At 42.4% G+C, this 20,233-nt stretch overlaps 1 protein-coding gene across 7 annotated transcripts in view; it reads right to left on the minus strand.

Moving 5' to 3' along the window:
* Positions 1-19,382, minus strand: part of SLC39A11 (solute carrier family 39 member 11) — a 481,072-nt gene extending 461,690 nt beyond the window's left edge. Inside the window, exons 1-3 of one of the 7 annotated variants that reach the window (XM_060252173.1) lie at positions 19,323-19,382; positions 15,430-15,562; positions 11,447-11,485 (exon numbers count right to left, since the gene is read on the minus strand). In XM_060252173.1, the coding sequence (XP_060108156.1) occupies positions 11,447-11,485; positions 15,430-15,537 (147 nt within the window). In that variant the 5' untranslated portion in view covers positions 15,538-15,562; positions 19,323-19,382. Of the gene's footprint in view, positions 1-11,446; positions 11,486-15,429; positions 15,563-15,922; positions 15,943-19,021 lie in introns of those variants that run through there. The other 6 variants (XM_060252180.1, XM_060252174.1, XM_060252175.1 and 3 more) reach the window with 6 other exon arrangements.
* Between the last annotated feature and the right edge of the window lie 851 nt (positions 19,383-20,233).

Consider the following 20,233-nt stretch of genomic DNA (forward strand, 5'->3'; position numbering starts at 1 on the left):
AAAAGTCAATTTTTAAATGTAGTTAAGGTTGTAGGACAGGGCAAAAAAATGCCTTTGCCCAAATTAGGTGCACACCCAGCCTCCTGGGACACAGCAATATAGAGCCCCAGCTCCCAAACAACACTATGAATCAGCCTACAGCTACTCCCTTCTTCCATCTCTAGGTTCAGTGCAAACTTGTCTCCTTTGCCAGGCAATAAAACAGTAACTGCAGTTAATATTTTGTTTTCAATATATGCATTAGTTAAAACCTTCATGGAGTGTTCAAAAGTCATATACCTTACTCGAAGAGCATGACAGCTTCCTTAAACAAATGACAGATCCCAGCGTTCCCCATCTATTCTCATGAGCTTTTACAGTGACATTGCCTATGCTGATCAGAACAGTCTTCTGGTCTCAGCAGGAATGTGATGATGGATAAACTAACTGCACTGAACATCATGAAATTTATTCTCTTCTGTTGCCCTCTGTCACCCATGTGCCCTGCATAAACATTAGTTGACTGAAGAGGGAATTCCTTTACGATATTATTCAGGTCCTTCCACTAAGAGATTGCTAGACTTGAGAAAGTATTCTGAAGCTGACACTAAATCCCTGGAAAAAAAGGATGAGGAATTGCTGCAGGAGGAACCTGGCTGGCTCACAGAACAGGTTAAGGGATGTCAGGGCTTTTTGTGTAGAAAAAGCCCAGCAGGAACTCATTTGAACATTAGGCCACACCCCCTGATGCCAAACCAGCTGGAACTGCATTCCTGTGCATTCCTGCTTTAAAAAAGCCATGATAGCTGTTATCATTGCCTGGGGGAAGCTAACCAGGAGCATGATGCCTGGCTTGTTCTGTGTCAGAAAACCTGTTAAGATATTTAGGACACCTCCAAGCAAGCAAGTCATAGGGAGGCTTACTAGAACCTTATACCTCTGGCTGCTTGCTGATGGTGGAGGGGGTGGGGGCGCTTGATGAAAACATTTGATAGCTGGTTGAACATCCATGGCCTAAACTAGACCATTATACTGCCTTTAATTAATTTTCTGTTTGTTTGCTTAATTTATTTTATTTATTTGATATGATTTATATCCCGCCCTCCCCGCCGGACCAGGCTCAGGGAGGCTCACAACAACAAAATGAAAACACAACAATTTAAAATTCAATAATTAAAACAATCTGGTGCTGATATCATATGTAGTTGTTTCGCTTCCAATGGCTTCAGTATTCTTACATTTTCTCCCACAATGACAGTAACTCTAGGTCAGTTAAAGGCTAACAAGAAGAGTGTGGTTTTACAGGTCTTGCGGAAGTGGGCAAGGTCCCGCAAGGCCCTCACTTCCTTTGGTAGCTGGTTCCACCAGTAGGTGGCTGCTACCAAGAAGGCCCTCTCTCTGGTGGATTTTAGTCTTGCCTCCCTCGGCCTAGGGATCACTAGTAGGTTTTGGGATCCAGATCTAAGTGCTCTCTGGGGAACGTGTGGGAAGAGACGGTCCCTAAGGTAAGCAGGTCCTTGGCCATATAGGGCTTTAAAGGTAATGACCAGCACCTTGTAGCAAATCCAGTATACTACTGGCAGCCAGTGCAGTTCCTGCAGCCCCAGCTGTATGTGCTCCAATAGCAGCCTAGCTGCCACATTCTGCACTAGCTGGAGTTTCCGGGTTCGAGACAAGGGCAGCCCAAAGTAGAGGGCATTACAGTAGTCTAACCTCGAGGTGACCGTTGCATGAATCACAGTTGCCAGGTCATCGCACTCAAGGAAGGGGGCCAGCTGCCTCACCCGCCTAAAATGAAAAAATGCGGATTTAGCAGTTGCTGCTATCTGGGCCTCCATTGTTGAGGCAGGCTCTAGCAGCACCCCCAAGCTTCTGACCTTGTGCGCCGTTGTCAGTGGCTCACTGTCAAAAAGCTGGTAAGGGGATTTCCCTGCCCAGACCGCTACAACTCAGGCAAAGGACCTCTATCTTCATCGGATTCAGCTTCAGTCGGCTCAGCCTAAGCCATCCAGACATGGCTTGCAGCACCAGGTCCAGATTTTCTGGAACACAGCCAGACTGGCCATCCATCAGTAGATAGAGCTGGGTGTCATCAGCGTACTGAAGGCAACCCAGACCATATCTCCAGGCTATCTGGGCAAGGGGGTGCATATAGATGTTAAACAACATTGGGGAGAGCACTGCCCCCTGTGGCACACCACAATTAAGAACATGCCTCTGGGACGACTCTCCCCCAATCGCCATCCTTTGTCCCCGACCCTCCAGGAAAGAGGAAAGCCACTGCAAGGCCAACCCCTGAATCCCTGCATCAGCGAAGCGTCACGACAGCAACTGGAGAGCCAGTTTGGTGTAGTGGTTAAGTGCATGGACTCTTATCTGGGAGAACCGGGTTTGATTCCCCACTCCTCCACTTGCACCTGCTAGCATGGCCTTGGGTCAGCCATAGCTCTGGCAGAGGTTGTCCTTGAAAGGGCAGCTGCCGTGAGAGCCCTCTCCAGCCCCACCCACCTCACAGGGTGTCTGTTGTGGGGGAGGAAGGTAAAGGAGATTGTGAGCCGCTCTGAGACTCTTCGGAGTGGAGGGCGGGATATAAATCCAATATCTTCTTCTTCTTCAGCAACTGATGGTAGACCATATTGAACGCAGTCGATAGGTCTAACAACATCAGCACCACCGAGCCACCTCAATCCAGATGTGAAATAGGTTAAAGGAATAAACTACATTCCGTGCCTATATTTTGTTTCTTAAGGCCGAAGAGAGCTCCTTGTCTTTAATCTTGAAAGGAATGTCATTGTGTGAGTTACCAAACAACTTGCCCCCAAGGAAGGGGGAAAAGGCTCCATCCATATGTTAATGTCTAAGATACAGACTGCCTCCAACAAAGTATGTCATAGCAATTCCAAGTTGCAACAAATCGAGACTGGTGTGGATGTCAGCTTTGTCAAGACCTCTTTTCAGTGCTTACAGCCTAGAGCAGAATGTCAAACTCATTTGTTACGTGGGCCAGATCTGACATAAATGTCACTTTGTTGGGCCAGGCCATGCATGCCATAAAATGTAACATGAGGTACCAGAGATATAAATTTTATAAAGGTGCTTTCAGATGTCCAATTGCAACAGCAGGTGAATGACAATAACAAGCTTGATTGGATTAGGTGTGATATGCAGAGAGGTAGTAGGCATGGAGATACCAGCATTGGTAATGCAAGAGGAAACCTAGATCTCAATTCCATTCAGGAGGACTCAATCTAGGAGGATGCAAAGAATTAATGGACATAAGTCTGACATTAGAAACCACTACATTCAGTTGCTAACCTGAGAGTAGCTGTGCTCTTAGAAAGGAAATTCAAAGGGAAAATAGAAAGAGAGACTGCTGAATTGCAATTGATAGGTAAGCTCAAGAAAATGCATCCTGCTGAACTGAACTGAGATCTAGCTTTCCTCTCTCATTACCAATGTGTGCTATTATCATTTGGCATCTGAAATCACTCTACCCTCAGAGATATAAGGACCATCCCAGGTGTTCTAATTCCTAATTAGGGTCTTTTTGAAAGAAAATAAACCCAAATAGGAACAGAGAAATCAGTGGGGGGGGTTTAAAAAAAACCCTAACTTTTCAGAATAATTTTCTCAATGTAAATTGTGTTTGTCAAAAGAATCCATTTTTCCACCCACTCATGCTGCCTCCCTCCCTCCCAGGAAGAAGTGCGCTGTCACACAAAAGCTTATACCTTGACTAAAACATTGTTGGTCTTAAATCTGCCATGAGCGTCCAACATTGTTTTCTCTCTCTTTCCCTCCCCCTTCATCCCCAAAAGAGGAGAGGCAGTCTTGGAGAAGCAAACAGAAGGGGTGAGAGGGAGAGGCAGGCAGGCTGAGGCAGACTGGATTTGAGTCCTGAAGCCATGATAGGGATTTCACTGAATGAATAACAGTTGTGAATATTTTTTTTCTCTGTTGGGTGTTAACAACTGTTATTCATTCGGTGAAGTCCTGACCATGATGAAGTATTGGATGAAACAAGCATATCAAGTTGACCACTTGTTGCTGGGACTTTTGAATTATTGAAAGACCTTTTGCTTCTTGCTGGAAACTATCAGAAAGCTATTGCTACTTTTGGAAGGCTTGACAACTTGTAAGTTCTATATGGAGACTTTAAATTTTGGAAAAGTACACAGAAACTTTAAATTTTTGCAATTTACATAGGAGGCTCTTTGGAAGCATCTTTATCAATTTGGAATTATTGGCTTCCTCTTTCAGCATTCGGAGGATTCATATTGACTTCAAAAAGGTTTGTGGGCATTTCACGTACTTGAGACTGGATCTATTTTGAATTGTATTTTGTAATTTCTGTTTGTATAATTTGGACTGCTGATCTATTTTGAATATTTTGGAATTTAATTGAATTTGCACATTTTGGGTCACAATACCCTTTTGTGCAATTTTCACATCTATACTTAATAACCTTCTATTTTTGTATCACCCACCTGGAGGTTGACAATCCTAGAAGAACGGAAGGAAGTAGGAAAAAGGAAAAGGCTATGGGGGCTTTCAGGAAAGGGGAAAAGTGAAACAGTGGGGGAGGAGAAAACAAGATGCCTAACACAAGTCCTGGCAGGTTCCCACTTATCATTCTACTATTTTTGAAAGAACAGCAGAGATTTCATCCTTGTAACAAAAGAAGTGAAAGGGCTTCTAGTGTCCTGGCCCCACTGGTGGACCTCCTGATGGCACCTGGTTTTTTTGGCCATTGTGTGACAGAGTGTTGAACTGGATGGGCCATTGGCCTGATCCAACATGGCATCTCTTATGTTCTTAACACACCTCACTCCTTCACCTGGAGAGAGCTTTAAATCCTTCCTACTATATTCAGTTAATCCTTCCTTACAGGAAATCTACAGTATCTTGTAATAAGTACTGTGTTTTTACAATGTTACAGACCAAGCCCGGCTTCTTTCGCAATCCCATGAACAATAATGTGAATGGGCATAACTCAGGCAATATAGACACACTGCAGGCCAAGCAGCAACAAGCGCTTGGCGCCATAACTGATATTCGTGTGTATTCTCTGCTATCCAACAAAGACTGACTTGTCCATTAGCAAGCCTGCCAAGACTTGAATGGGAGCAGCAGGCCCCTTTAAAAGATACCCTGCAGCAGCATCTGTTACACAAAGAAAGACAAAGCAGCAAGATGCCATCCAGGAAGAAAAATGCCACATACTCAGCAGAGAGCATCTACACAGTTTTCTACCACTGCTCCCTACTGGAAGATATCTTGGACTGCCATCCCCATGTTGTGATATGCATAACTGGACTGAAGAGATTCTGCAATGTATGATGAGAGCTGAAATAAGGCCCATACAGTCACTCTGAAGGCCATTAAGGACCACTATTCATTGACTCAGTACTGGATCCTGCTTCAGGTACACCAACTACAAAGCCTTCTTCATAGTGCCATCCATTCTGCAGAGGGCAACTGAATTAAAACACACAGTTTACAGCTGTTACTCAGCCACAGCAAAAGCTTGGTGAAAAGAACCGTGTTTCTGTAAAACAGCTTACCACAGGAGCCTTCCTGCTAGTTGAGCTATTGTAAGACTTGCAAGTAACACTCTATGTAAATAACTTGCAAGTAACTTATCTATGTTAGATGAAACTTTATTCAGGATTTGCTACAATAAGTCTAATCCCTTCAGGGCATTTGGCAGAAACGGCCAATGTAAAACAAGGCATGCTAAAGTACCCCCCCCCCCACTTACTATCCCATCTTCTAGTCAGAGTAATAAACGCAACTCTCACTTTTAACAAAGCAGAACACATTTCAAAGAAACAAGATATCACAAAGAACCAAGGACCGGACTGGATGACAGCTTTTGGGAGGGGGAGGGACCAATACAGGAGAGTGATCCAGGTGGGCAGCTAAACCTATGCTAAATATATGCTAAACCTATTCTCACCAAGTATAGCTGTATAACCACAACATTCCAATGTATTTCTCTTTTAGAACAGTGTATCAGAATAATGTTTTTTGTATTGACATACTCAAATAACGGATATTGGCTGTTTATCTCGTTACATATACTAAACCCATTTTCACTATATTTTAATGTATTCTCTTTTTTTCTTATGACAAACTAGAATGATGTGTATAATGCATGTTACATTTTAAAAAGTAAATCAGTGGACAAGAATATCTTTAAGAAAAAACATGTCCTTAGTTTAACCTTACTTGCTAACTTTTATTACCTTTTATTGGTTTCCTATGCAAATGCTATCCAGACCAAATGTTCTTTCAATTTGTTAATTACACTATTTTGCCACTGGATTTTAACTTTGTACCACTTTGCATTCTAAACCACTGCCCTTCAGCTATATGTAGCTCTTATCCCTGTACTCCATTCCTTGTCTGAAGAAGTGTGCATGCATATGAAAGGTTACATTCTGAATAAAACTCTAGAACAAAGTAGGAGTCAAATTCACCTTTAAGACCAACAAAGTTTTATTCAGAACGTAAGCTCTCATGTGCTTCAAGCACACTTCATCGGACGAGGACTCAGGTACAATGAGCAGAGCTACATATAGCTGGTAGGCAGTGGTTTAGAATGCAAAATGGTACAAATTTAAGATCCAGTGACAGAAGAGTAAAATAAAAAACTTTGTTGGTCTTAAAGGTACTACTGGTCTCCTACTTTGTTCCAACACAGGAGAGGTTCTGGGTGTTCACAGATCACACAGGAATGTGATTCATGTTGCCACTACCACCCTTCCAAGACATGAGAGGATTCCAAATGGTTAGGCGATAAAACAAGCAGGAGGGAGGAGGGGGGGGCAAAAGGGAGGGGGAAGGGACAAAGAGAAGAAATAAAGGGAATTGGGGATAGGCACCATCACTGAGTGGGTATCTGGATATATGGACTCTATTCAAAGACCCTATGCCACCAGTGCCCATAGTTATGTTCGTGACACTTTAGATTTTCTGAGGAAAATACAATCTTTGAACAACCTTCCAGAGAATACTATCTTAGCCACCATGGATGTGGAATCCATCCCACACCGAGATGGATTACAAGCTGTAAGTAATATGATCTCTAATAAAAACATAGCTGACTTTGCCAGCAAATTGTGCCATTTTGTTCTCATCCATAACTACTTGAGATTTGGCAATGAATTTTTCCTACACATCAATGGTACAGCCATGGACACCCGTTTGGCCCCACAATGTGCTAACATCTTTATGGCTGACTTGGAGCATAACTTCCTAGACTCCCACCCACTCATACCTACCTTATACCTTTGTTACATTGATGACATCTTTATAGCCTGGACACATGGAAAGAAGCCCTGGGTGCATTCCACCAGGCTTTCAATGACTTTCACCCTACCATCAACCTGACAATGAACCAGTTTATGCAAGAAATACATTTTCTGGACACCACTGTAAAAATAAACAATGGACGCATTGACACCACTTTATACTGGAAACCTACTGACCGACAAACATACCTGCATGCCTCCAGCTATCACCCCAAACATACCAAACAATCCATTGTATACAGCCAGGCTCTACGCTACAGCCACATTTGCTCCAATTCTGCTGACAGATTCTCACCTGAGAGATCTACAACAAACCTTTTTGGAACTAAAGTACCCACCTGATGAAGTCAGGACACAGATTAACAAAGCCAGAATGATACCCAGAGAAAACCTGTTACAAGACAGACCCAAAAGAGAAAATAACAGAACACCACTCTCACACACAACTCTCAAAACAGTTCAGCATATCATCAACAACTTACAATCTCTATTGGATAGTGACAGCTCTCTTTCAAAAGCACTGGAGGGTAAACCTTTTCTTGCACACAGACAGCCCCCCAACCTCAAACAACTCCTCACCAACAACAATACAGCATCTCAACTGAGCATGGACACTGGTACCAGAGCTTGCAATAAACCCAAGTGCCAACTTTGCTGCCACATACACTCAGACAACACAATCACTGGGCCTAACAACATTAACTACACCATCTCAGGCTCATTCACTTGTTCATCTTCTAACATTATATATGTCATTAAATGCCAACAATGCCCTTCAGTTCTCTACATAGGGCAAACAGGACAAACCCTACGCCAAAGGATAAATGGACACAAGTCTGACATTAGGAAATACAGAACTGAGAAACCTGTGGTGGAACACTTTAACCTTCCAAAGCATTCAATGGGTGACCTCAAGGTAGCTGTTTTACTGCAAAGGAACTTCAAGAACCAAATGCAGAGAGAAATTGCTGAAATACAAATTATTATGAAACTTGGAACAAACACCTCCCCAGGACTGAACAGGGATACTGGTTTTTTATCTCATTACATATGCTAAACCCACTCTCAGTGAGTATAGCTATACATCCACAGTATTCCAATGTATTTCTCTTTTATAATAGTGTATCAGAATAATGTTTTATATTGACATACTCAAATAAGGGATATTGACTATTTATCTCATTACATATACTTAACCCATTTTCATTTTATGTATTCTTGTATGTTTTCTAATGGAAGACTAGAATGATGTTTATAATGTATAGATTGATGCTGCTAAGTAAATTAGGTGGACTACAACTAGGAAATACACACCTAGGAAATACACCTTTTGTGATTCACCTAGATTTACAGACACACCAATTGGCAGAGGACTTTATTACCTTTTATGGTTATCCAAGCCACGCTGGTTTACCATGTGATCAGTCTGCATACTTAATCAACAAACTGCTTGTATCTCAGCCCACAATACCTGATCCCCTCATCTGATGAAGTGTGCTTAGAGAGCACACGAAATCTTACGTGCTGAATAAAACTTGGTTGGTCTTAAAGGTGCAACTTGACTCCCGCTTTGTTCAACTACTTCAGACCAACACGGCTGCCCACTTGGATCTACCCACATGCTTCAAGACAGACAGGGCTTCCCATACAGTTATACAGCACACATCATATTCAACAGCAGAAACCATAATCAATAGCAGAAACCTGAGAGGGATTCTGACAGCTATACATAATACATTTAATTTTCTTCAAGTAGTAAGAATGTCAGCATTCCATATATTCCTTTATTTCTCAATTTTTCAGTTTCTACAGGGAACTCTCAAATAGTTCCCTAAAGGGAAAAATCTAACATTTACTTCCCTAAGCCTTCAAAGTTTCTAGAAATGTTACATCTCCAACCACTAGTTAATGTGGCTTTGAGGAGTTAACAATTAAGAACTCAAACATTTTTAAAAGGAGAAAAGATGCCAGGGGGATCCAATTAAAACACACAAAAATCTAAGTGAACAGCACTTACTTTGTGAATTTAACAGCCGAGACAACTAGATTGTTACCAGAAATGCCAGGGGTCTCCTCTTTTAATGGGGGAATTTAGCAGAGACAGACCCTGGTAGAGCTCTGTTGAGCAAAGTCTCCCCCTAAAGTATACCCGTACTAACTCTGGAGAGAGAGACTTTGAAATTACCAAACCAATTTAGTGAAAAATTGAATTTTTATTGAAAGAAGAAGAATATTTTAACATATATGCAAGAAAAATTTAAACTAACACAAAAACAAGAACACCAGAAAATAGTAGATAGTGGAGCTGACAGGGGGCGAAATTGGAGGGGGGGGGGAGATTATAGCTACCTATCCAGAAGAGGCCTCAGGGTTCCAGAAGGTGGGCAAGATGACCAGCATCTTGGGTATACTGTTTGGATCAAGGGTAACACACACAGAACATGGACAAAACTGGATGTATTTGTACCCCCAAAATGTAGCCTGAAGGTATGCTCAGGGCTTTTTTGTAGAAAAAGCCCAGCAGGAGCTCATTTGCAAATTAGGCCACACACTCTGATGCCAAGTCAGCCGGAACTGCATTCCTGTGCATTCTTGCTCAAAAAAAGCCCTGAGTATGCTAATATGTGTGAGCTAATATGATAACAGCATGATGGGTTGAGGAGGTTCAAACAAAAGTAATGCTTGAATTTCCGAAGTGGTAGACAAAAGGAAGATGTTTCTTAAAAGGTGTGAGGAGGTATTCTGTAAGGTGGTAGTTTAGTAAAACTGTAAAGATAATGGTTTCTTGATAGCCTGGCAGGAAGGGAGGAAATGTAAACGTAGACAAACTTTGGAAGAGTTGTGTCCAGGAAAGAGGGGATATCCGGGGCCAGGAGGGGGAAAGTCCATCATTACTATAAATATGACAGGATTTGAGGTAGGAAGACATGATCCATTCAAACTAATGTAGATGGACTGGAGAAGAAGAATTGCAGATTTATACTCCGCCCTTCTCTCTGAATCAAAGACACAGAGCAGCTTACAATCTCCTTTATCTCATTCCCCCACAACGGACACCCTGTGAGGTGGGTGGTGCTGAGAGAGCTTTCAAAGAAGCTGCCCTTTCAAGGACAACTCCTGCGAGAGATATGGCTAACCCAAGGCCATTCCAGCAGCTGCAAGTGGAGGAGTGGGGAATCAAACCCGGTTCTCCCAGATAAGAGTCCACATGCTTAACCACTACACCAAACTGGCTCTCAGACAAAGGAGGCATGATCCTTTGTCTATTTTTTTTGCCAGACAATAGGCAGCCTCTTAGCCCATTAGAAACTGGGACCTCTGGATTATAGCAATTGCCCATCCTTAGTTCCACAAAGGAGGAGAGAGATGGTGTGGGGGTGGGGACTGCTTGGAGGAAAGTGACAGCCAGCCCTGTTGTTGGCATCTGTATCTCTCTCAGGTCCAGCAGTGGATCCTAGCAGGCCAACCCTTTGAGCCAAGCCTGGTTGTAATGGGGGCACTGCTGGGTAGGCCAAGAGCTTTTCAGGGTGTTGGGCAGTCCTGTAGCTAAAGGCCGCAGGGGGAGGGGGGCACTGAAGGCCATGGGGGAGGAGGCCCTTTAAAATGCTCAGGAGGCTGGTAACTGCTCCTGCCACCCCTCCTGCATAATTTAGACCCCACCTATCAGCTGATTTCTGGGCCCTATAAATGGCACGGGAAGGGCAGCAGCTGCTGCTGGATGCCCCCTCCCATGTGATTTAAATCACGCAGGAGGGAGCCATCAGCCCGGGGTTGAGGGGCCCGTGAAAAAATGTCAGAGAGCCAGTCCCTGTGGACCCTTGGTTAGCTATGGGCCTGGTGTTGGGGTCTCTCTGCTCTCATGGAAAGACCACCTCAGGCTGGAGGGCTGTTACCATGGTAACAAGATCTTCCCAGATTACACTGGCACTCACAGTACCTCACTTGGAGGTATCAGCTAAGGTAAGGACATGATGACTGTTGCCCAAACTCTTCTGAAGTCTCACGCAGATATGATTATCCCTCAGGCAGTTATGCAAGAAACATTAATGCAACATGGAAACTAAACGAAGCACCACCAGTTAGCTGAAGAGAAAATATCCAGACAACACACAGAACAAAGTTAACAGGGGGAAAGGCTGTGCAATACATACCCCTGCAGCAAAGCCCAGGCTGCCATCCAGGATCCGTCTCTGTAAATTAAAAAGAAGATATTCCAGTAAGCATAAAGCACCAAGGTACATCAGCTTATTGTGTAAGAGCACCACTAAATGCAATGCTTGAAGGGGGAGAATCAAGCTTCTGAACGTGGTTTGTACCAGCTGGTGTCAATGCCTAGCTCAAGATGTGAATGGCTACAACAGGGATCCCCAACATGGTGCCATTGGGCACATCTCCTAGAGCCCACCAAGTGTTGTTGAAAACTGGACAAGAACAGAGAGGCCCAGGAGGGATTTGATTTGAAGAGCAGTTGGGTTTTTTTAAAAAAAAATGCTGTTTTGAGAGCAGTTGCCAACACTTTGCAAGGATCATCACTGAATGACTGAAGGTAAGCTGCAAGAGAATATTTGAAAACAAAGTTCATTTTTAAAAGACATTCTGTTACACAGAGCTTTTGACTTAAACATTAAAGAGTTACGATTAGAGTTATGCGTAACCTCATTCCCTGATATTTCGTGGTTTTCCTCCGTCCCCTGCAGTGGTCATTCCATGGTTTCACCCACCAGCATGTATCAGAATTCCAAAGGTGCCTGCAGGCTCAAAAAGGTTGGGGACAAAATACTCTCCTACCCTGTCTGCTATTCTCGCAGTTCACTCTTTTTCAGATCACAATATTGCAGCAAGGGAGCTCAACATTACTCCCACAGTACAGGCCACAGCTGAGAACCCAGACTAAATGTGATCCACTGGAGAAGGAAATGGCAAACCACTCCAGTATCCTTGCCAAGAAAACCCCATGAACAGAAACAAAAGGTTAAAAGATATGGTGCTGGAAGATGAGCCCCTCAGGTCAGAAGGTGCCCAATATGCTACTGGGGAAGAGTGTTCAAGTAACCACAGAAAGAGTGAAGTGGCTGAGCCAAGGCCGAAAGGACGCTCAGCTGTGGATGTGTCTGATGGTGAAAGAACAGTCCAATGCTGCAAAGAACAATACTGCATTGGAACGTGGAATGTAAGATCTATAAATCAAGGTAAGCTGGATGTAGTCAAACAAGAGATGGCAAGACTGAACATCGACATCTTGGGAATCAGTGAACTAAAATGGATGGGAATGGGTGAATTTAACTCAGAGGATCACTACATCTATTACTGTGGGTATGAGTCCCGTAGAAGAAATGGTGTGGCCTTTATAGTTAACAAGAGAGTGAGGAAGGCAGTAATGGGATACAATGTCAAAAATGGCAGAATGATCCGGTCCGTATCCAAGGCAAACCTTCAATATCACAGTAATCCAAGTCTATGCCCCAATCACTGATGCAAAATAGGCTGAAGTGGACCATTTCTATGAAGATCTACAACACCTTCTAGAAGTAACACCAGAAAAAGATGTCCTTCTCATCATAGGGGACTGGAATGCCAAAGTAGGAAGTCAAAAGGTGACCGGAACAACTGACAAGTTTGGCCTTGGAGAACAAAATAAAGCCGGACAAAGGCTAATAGAGTTTTGTCAAGAGAACAAGATGGTCATAGCGGACACCCTCTTCCAACAGCCTAAAAGGCGACTCTACACGTGGACTGACGGGCAATACAGAAATCAGACTGATTATATACTCTGCAGTCAAAGATGGAGAAGCTCCTTACAATCAGCAAAAACAAGACCTGGAGCTGACTGTGGCTCAGATCATGAGCTACTCATCGCAAAATTAAGGCTTAAACTGAAGAAAACTGAGGAAGCCATTAGGCCATTCAGGTTTGACCTTGATCACATCCCTTATGAATATACAGTGGAGGTGAAGACTAGGTTTAAGGAACTAGAGTTGATAAACAGAGTGCCTGAAGAACAGAGGTTCGTGACATTGTACAGCAGGCAGCAACCAGCACCATCTCGAAGAAAAAGAAATGCAGGAAAGCAAAGTGGCTGTCTGATGAGGCTTTACAAATAGCTGAGCAAAGAAGGAAAGCAAAAGGCAAAGGTGAAAAGGAAAGATTCACCCAACTGAATGCAAATTTCCAGAGAACAGCAAGGAGAGATAAAGAGGCCTTCCTGAAGGAACAATGCAAAGAAATAGAGGAAAACAATAGAATGGGAAGGACAAGAGATCTATTCAAGAAAATTGGAGAAATCAAGGAAACATTTCGTGCAAAGATTGCCATGATAAAGGACAAAAATGGTAGGGACCTAACAGAAGCAGAAGAGATCAGATAGAGGTGGCAAGAATACACAGAAGAATTATACAAGAAGGATCTCAATGTCCTGGACAACCATGACAGTGAAATCGATGACCCTGAGCCAGACATCCTGGAGTGTGAAGTCAAATGGGCTTTAGAAAACATTACTAACAACAAAGCGAGCGGAGATGATGGTATCCCAGTTGAACTATTCAAAGTCCTAAAAGATGATGCTGTTAAAGTGATGCACACATTATGTCAACAAATTTGGAAAACACAACAGTGGCCACAGGATTGGAAAAGATCAGTTTATATTCCAATCCCAAAGAAGGGTAATGCCAAGGAATGTTCAAACTATTGCACCATTGCACTCATTTCACATGCCAGCAAGGTCATGTTAAAGATCCTACAAGCTAGGCTTCAGCAGTATGTCGATTGAGAACTACCAGAAGTTCAAGCTGGGTTTTCAGAGGAAAGTGGAAGACAGGAGGGGCTGGCGTGACTTTGTCCATGGAGTCGGACTCGACTGTGCAACTGAACAACAAAAACCTGAACTAACAACTTGTGTATAGCACATCCATGACTGAGAAGAGATTTCAGTGTATACAAACACACACGTCAGCAAGCAATGACAGCCCAAAAAAAATAATAATCTGTCCAAACATTTATTTTATTCCCACCAAGTGGGTTTCAGTCCACCAAGCAGGCACAGGCTAAAACAAAAAGGTGCCATTTCTTTAGAGCCATGTCCTAAGTAAGTAATTCAAAAATGCTAAGAATAAAACTAGACTGACGGTCACCTATTTTTTGCAAATGTTTGCTTCTTCCACCTCACCATGAACCAAAGACAATGAAAGACAGCTTTCAGAGGGCACATAACTTCCACTAAAAGACAGCTTCCCTGAGGGCACATAACTTCCACAGTTTAGGGAAAATGCAGTGCCTCCTTCAAAATCTGGAAGCCGGCAAAGCTCTTAGGAAACACTGAAGGTGGAAAGAAATCCATGTCACTTATAATTCAGACTTTCTAATTAACGTCAGGGAAAAAGAAGAGGCCTTAATTTAACTTGGGAGAATCTTGTTTCATCTGATGAAGGACCTTGCCAAGTGAATCTCAGGCCACAGTAAACATGACACCATTTAAGGTGCCATGTTTACTGAACCATTGTTTTTTTCTGCAAGAAACCTTGGCTTTTCTCTAGAAAATGAAAAAAAAGTTTTGAGTCAAAAGTTTAGTAGCCAATTTTAAATTTTCTTTCAGCCACAAATTGTAAAATTAAAGCTGCCTTGTTTAAAAGAAAGAGCCCCATGGCGCAAAATAATAAGGCTGCACTACTGCAGTCTTAAACTCTGCTCACGTCACGACCTGAGTACGATCCCCAGCAGAAGCTGGGTTTTCAGGTAGCCGGCTTGAGGTTGACTCAGCCTTCCGAGGTTGGTAAAATGAGTACCCAGCTTGCTGGGGGGGGAAAGTGTAGATGACTGGGGAAGGCAATGGCAAACCACCCCATAAAAGTCTGCCATGAAAACATTGTGAGAGCAACGTCACCCCAGAGTCGGAAACGACTGGTGTTTGCACAGGGGTCCTTTCCTTTCCTTCCTGTTTAAAAGGATCCAAAATGCAAATGTCTATTTTCTTCACATGGACAGTTTTCTGATATTGTAACTCCTGTTGACTCAGTTAAATGAACATTTAGCACTCTCATATTTCTTCCATCTGACAGCAAAAAGCTGAGAATCCCATTTGGCATTTACTGTATTTCAGCCTACACAAAGAACAAGAACTGAACTGAAGAGGACAACCCACCTGCCCACTGGAAAATACAAACACAAGCGCTGAGCCCGCAGCAGTCAATCCCCATGTCAAGAAAGTTCCTAGGAGTGCTTGCAACACTGGGTTGTAACCCAATAACATACTGAATGCACCTGGGTTTGAGGATCTAGAAGAAAGAAAACGGCATTAAGCAGAAAATTTCATATAATGCATTTGCATTTATTTGTTTTTATTCTACTTTTCTCAGCAGTTTTAAGAACGTAAGTCCCCCTCCTCGACTTTCACCCAACAGCTCTGTGAGATAGGCCCAATGGAGAGTTTGTAATGGGCCAATGAGATTCCATGGTAGAAGCAGAGATTCAAACATGGGTCACCCAGAATCCTAAACCACACTAGCAATCATATCCTAACAATTTTGTACTAAAAAAAAAGGGAGGGAGCCCCTATTCTTCCCTGACAAGTATTGTCAGTTTCACATAGGATTTTCCTGTTGATCCCTTTATATGAGAACTCATTTATATCTCACTGACAAGAGGAAGTGGTAGGCTTGAGTAAGGGAGAGATGCAAGTTCAATTCTGTCTTCAACCACAGACTCCTGAGGGCAGAGCTTCTGTAAGCCACCTGCTCACTCAAACGTCCTCTTTTTAAAATGGGGAAAATTCTGCAACCCTATATGCACATTTACCAAAAGCTTAATTCCAGTGAGCTTTAACAAGACTTACTGTTGAGTAACTCAGATTGCAATAAGAACAGGATTGTTGCAGAGACAAATAAATATAAGAGTATAAAGCACTTAGCATATCAAAATAAATATAATAAATTCAGTCACACAAAGTACTAAATTCAGCCCCTCATCTGCCTTGTTTCATTCACCTGTCTGATTCTGTTGCAGAGTTGGGCATATTGAACATATCCACACACCCATTAGTGGCAGACATCCAAACATCAGAAGCCTCATCAATAAGTTACATTGGATGCACATACAATCCATGTAGCCTGTATACTTGATTTTTCTACATTTTTGCTGAATAATTCTCATATTGCATTCAATACACGTGCAGCTGAACATATCAATGAAACCCGACATTTATCCAAGTCCTGATCCCCAGTTTCATTTGTAAAATTAACATGTTGGCTCTTTCTTGCAATCCTATGTATACATGGACATGTAGGATTTACATGTGTTCACTGTAACACATGAATAGGGCTGGAGATGGTAATGGTTTAATGGTAATATGCAAGCTAAGCTATAGGGCAGCTTGCATTTATGCTGTAACGTCCTAGGTCAAGAGCATCTTAAAATATGAAAAATTCTGATGCAGTCGCCTAGAAAAAATTACAAATAATGTGTATTATCTAGACAGGCCAAAAGTCTTTCAGGGTTCACTGATTACAAGGAGATGGACATATTCATTCAATTGCCACGGAAATCAATGGGAAGTGAAAATGCTTAACTCTGGCAAGATTGTGCTCTTCTATTACTCCACCAAAATAATCTCCATGTTAGGAAACGAAACGCATGTGCCCTGTGATCGTTAACACAAAACACTGTTACTGAACCACTGAGCAGCCACCTTCTTTAGCATTCACATTCAAGAGCTACAACTCTGACACAAAAGCAGGGGGGTAGGAAAAAATGACCACATAGTGCTTATTTCTCAAATTAGGAAGTCTGGTGTAGCAGATATTAAAGCAGGCATTTGTTTAAATATTCTGCTAAGTCAGAGCTGCTAATGACATAAAGAAAGAAAATAATGTTTAAATTAAGTCACTGTTCAGTTATGTTTTATTTGTAGCAGCTGCTACTAAACCAGTTCAGCAAGTGCTGGGGTGGGGGGCAGAGATGCTCATGGCACATAGAGCACCAAATATTAATTACTTGCAGATTTAAATAAAGAACTACATAGGCTGACTGACAGCATTTCATCATAAACATTGTGCCTTTCACCTGCACATTTGTCTAACGTTAGCTGGTTTCATCACCTGTGCCTGAAGCAGAGAGCCTTTATTTTACTCCTAAAGTGTTAAGTCAATAACCGCAATAATAAAATTCAAGGCTCAGAAATACAGCCTTCAAAGACTGGAAATAAAAGATAACTTGTGCACCGCTCAAACAAAACTGCCTTTATGCCTTTATAGACATAAAATAAATAATTCTGGAGAATCTTCATATAAAGCACAAGATTTACTAATTAACTATCTTGTTGATTTGCACATTTGGCTTGCTATCTGTATTACCCTTTATCTGCACAGGTGCAAACATCTGTGATTTTAATAACCATATATGAACACACCACAAGCCTTCCAAAAACATCTTGAGTGGCATCACTCCAAATAGTGTTCATGGTACAATCCATTAGCATGTGCACATGAACGCATGTTGCTGCCTTCTACAGAGACAGGGCATGGTTCCATTGAGATCAATCTTGTCTGACTGCCAGCAGCTTCAGAGGGTCTAAGGAAGGGGTGGCCAAACTGCAGCTTGGGAGCCACACATGGCTCTTTTGTACCTATTGTGTGGCTCTCGAAGCCCCCACTGCCCTGTTTAGATAGAGCATAGTTTTATTGTATGTGGCCATTGGCCATTACAATATAAAATTACAGTATAAAAATTTACATTCAGAAAAATCATACTTAAAAATGGCACACTTCTAAAATTTCATAAGTACATTGTTGGTATATTTAAAATTGTAATAGCTATGCTGGCCTATAGAGCTCAATGTGGTGCATTACTAGAAGCCGCCTTGGATCTAACTTTTCTAGTTGCAAGAACAACAAATGCTACCTTGCGTGAGACCAAGGGGTTTGTATCAGACAGTAAAAAAATCAACTTTTCATTGTCAGATAAGTTGTGTACTTGGCTTAAAATTCCAGATAGGAATCTGCTTCTTAGGTCTGAATATAAAGGGCATGCCATTATATAGTGAAAGAGATCTTCCACTGCAGTTAAGCATATGAATACACCCATCAACCCGTTGACCAGCTTGGAGAAGGCATTTGTCTCTTTAAATCACTTCTCTAAGCCAGCTGGCAACCTGGGAGAATGCATTTAAAGTTGCTTCCTTTCCATCTCTCCCTCCTCCCATCTATTTGCCTGCCTGCCTTCCTGTCTTGGCAGCTGTCAAATATCTGTTGTTCAGGTTTGCAGCTTTCAAACATCTGACGTTTATTCTATGTGGCTCTTACACTGAGCAAGTTTGGCCACCCCTGGTCTAAGGTAAAGCTCTTTCATATCACCTAGTATCTGACCCTTTAAACTTGAGATATCAGGAATTGAACAGGGAACCGTCTGGATGCTAAACAGGTGCTCTACCCTTCCTCCCCACCATACCACAGGTCTGAAAAAAAATGATAGTAGTGTGCTCAATTCTATTTATGAAACCTAGCAAACTTGCTGTCTTTCAAGAACTGTCCTAAATGACTGAAGACAACTTGTAAGAAGTCCCTCTTTAACTGATCCTACAAACATCTTATTATTACCATAAGAACACTACTATTAAAAGTTAACACACATCTGAAATCACACGGGATGAGCTTGCTTAGACAATCTCGTTTTGGTTGTACAAATGAAGCCATATTCTTAAAGTACACGCTGCACCCAAATGAATGAATTACTCTGCTTACCAGATTACAAGATACACATTCAAATAAAGGACAGCTCTCGCTCTCTCTCTCTTAAGTTCTTTTGTGCAAACGCAGACAGCTACACTTACACATAGTTGCTAGCCAAGATTCTATAGCTGTACAAACCCACCGACCTCTAACCTTAGTAGAAACTTCCGAACGCTAACGCTGTTGTGATTCGTTTGAGTGCTTTTAGCTAAAAGAATAATCGCTTACTTTAGTGATCTGCTTTTTCCTATACCCCTTCCCCACACAAACACAGAATCAACTCACTAAACGCACCACTTGTGAGAGACCCTACCAGCTACAAAACACCGCCGATAACTCCAAATCCGGCAGGTACAGAGGAACTTCCTGGTTCTTCTGTACACGTGTCTCTCAAATAGAACTGGGCCCGCCTACTATGACTCTTCAGCCAATAGCGAAGCAGTTTGGAAGTGTAGCGTAGACTCTACGGTACACGTCTCGCGGCTGGGTAAAAAAATGAAGCGGAGGGGATGCAATTCGTTGCCATGGTTTTCGGTTTTGCGCAATATTCCGAGAGGGCTGTCAAACCCTTCCCAGACCGCGTTGATTACCAAGGGCGAGGCGGGGCGGGGCGCGGCGGGAGGGAGGGAAGAGTCTCCTTCTGGTAATATTTATGAGCTTCTCAATACTTGGCTAATTTTGGGAGACAAATTACGGGAACACAGCTCGATTATAAGTAGATATGGTGCATACGGGTCTGTAGTCCGCAGCCGGGCAATTCTCATCTAATACATTCTCAATCTTGCCTTGGAAATGAACAGAGCTGTGCAAGTTCAGTGGTGCTTCTGAACAGGGAGTTTTGCATAAGCTACGTGAGGAAAACGGCCTGCCAACGTGGGTCGCTTTTAGGTTTTAACTTGAAATAACGCATTCAGTAACATAAAAACGACAGCATGGGCTCTGTCTAGTATACTTTCTATCCCATCTATTCGCCAAGGAGCCCACTTGGTTCTTCCTTCCCATTATAGCCCCTACCCCACAACAATTCTGCAAAGTAGGTAAGGCTGAGAGAATTTAAATAGCCAAAGGTTTATTCTCTAGCAAAATATTTTTTTTAAAAAAAATAATATTTAGACAATTATGCTATGAAACCTGCATGCTTTTACAATGACACACACTGCCATTCTATGGAGGTTGCACCATTTTTTCCTGACAAGGTCCTGTGAAGACAAGGCAGAAATTCAT

The sequence above is a fragment of the Heteronotia binoei genome, chromosome 13 (assembly GCF_032191835.1).
Source record: "Heteronotia binoei isolate CCM8104 ecotype False Entrance Well chromosome 13, APGP_CSIRO_Hbin_v1, whole genome shotgun sequence".
NCBI lineage: Eukaryota > Metazoa > Chordata > Lepidosauria > Squamata > Gekkonidae > Heteronotia > Heteronotia binoei.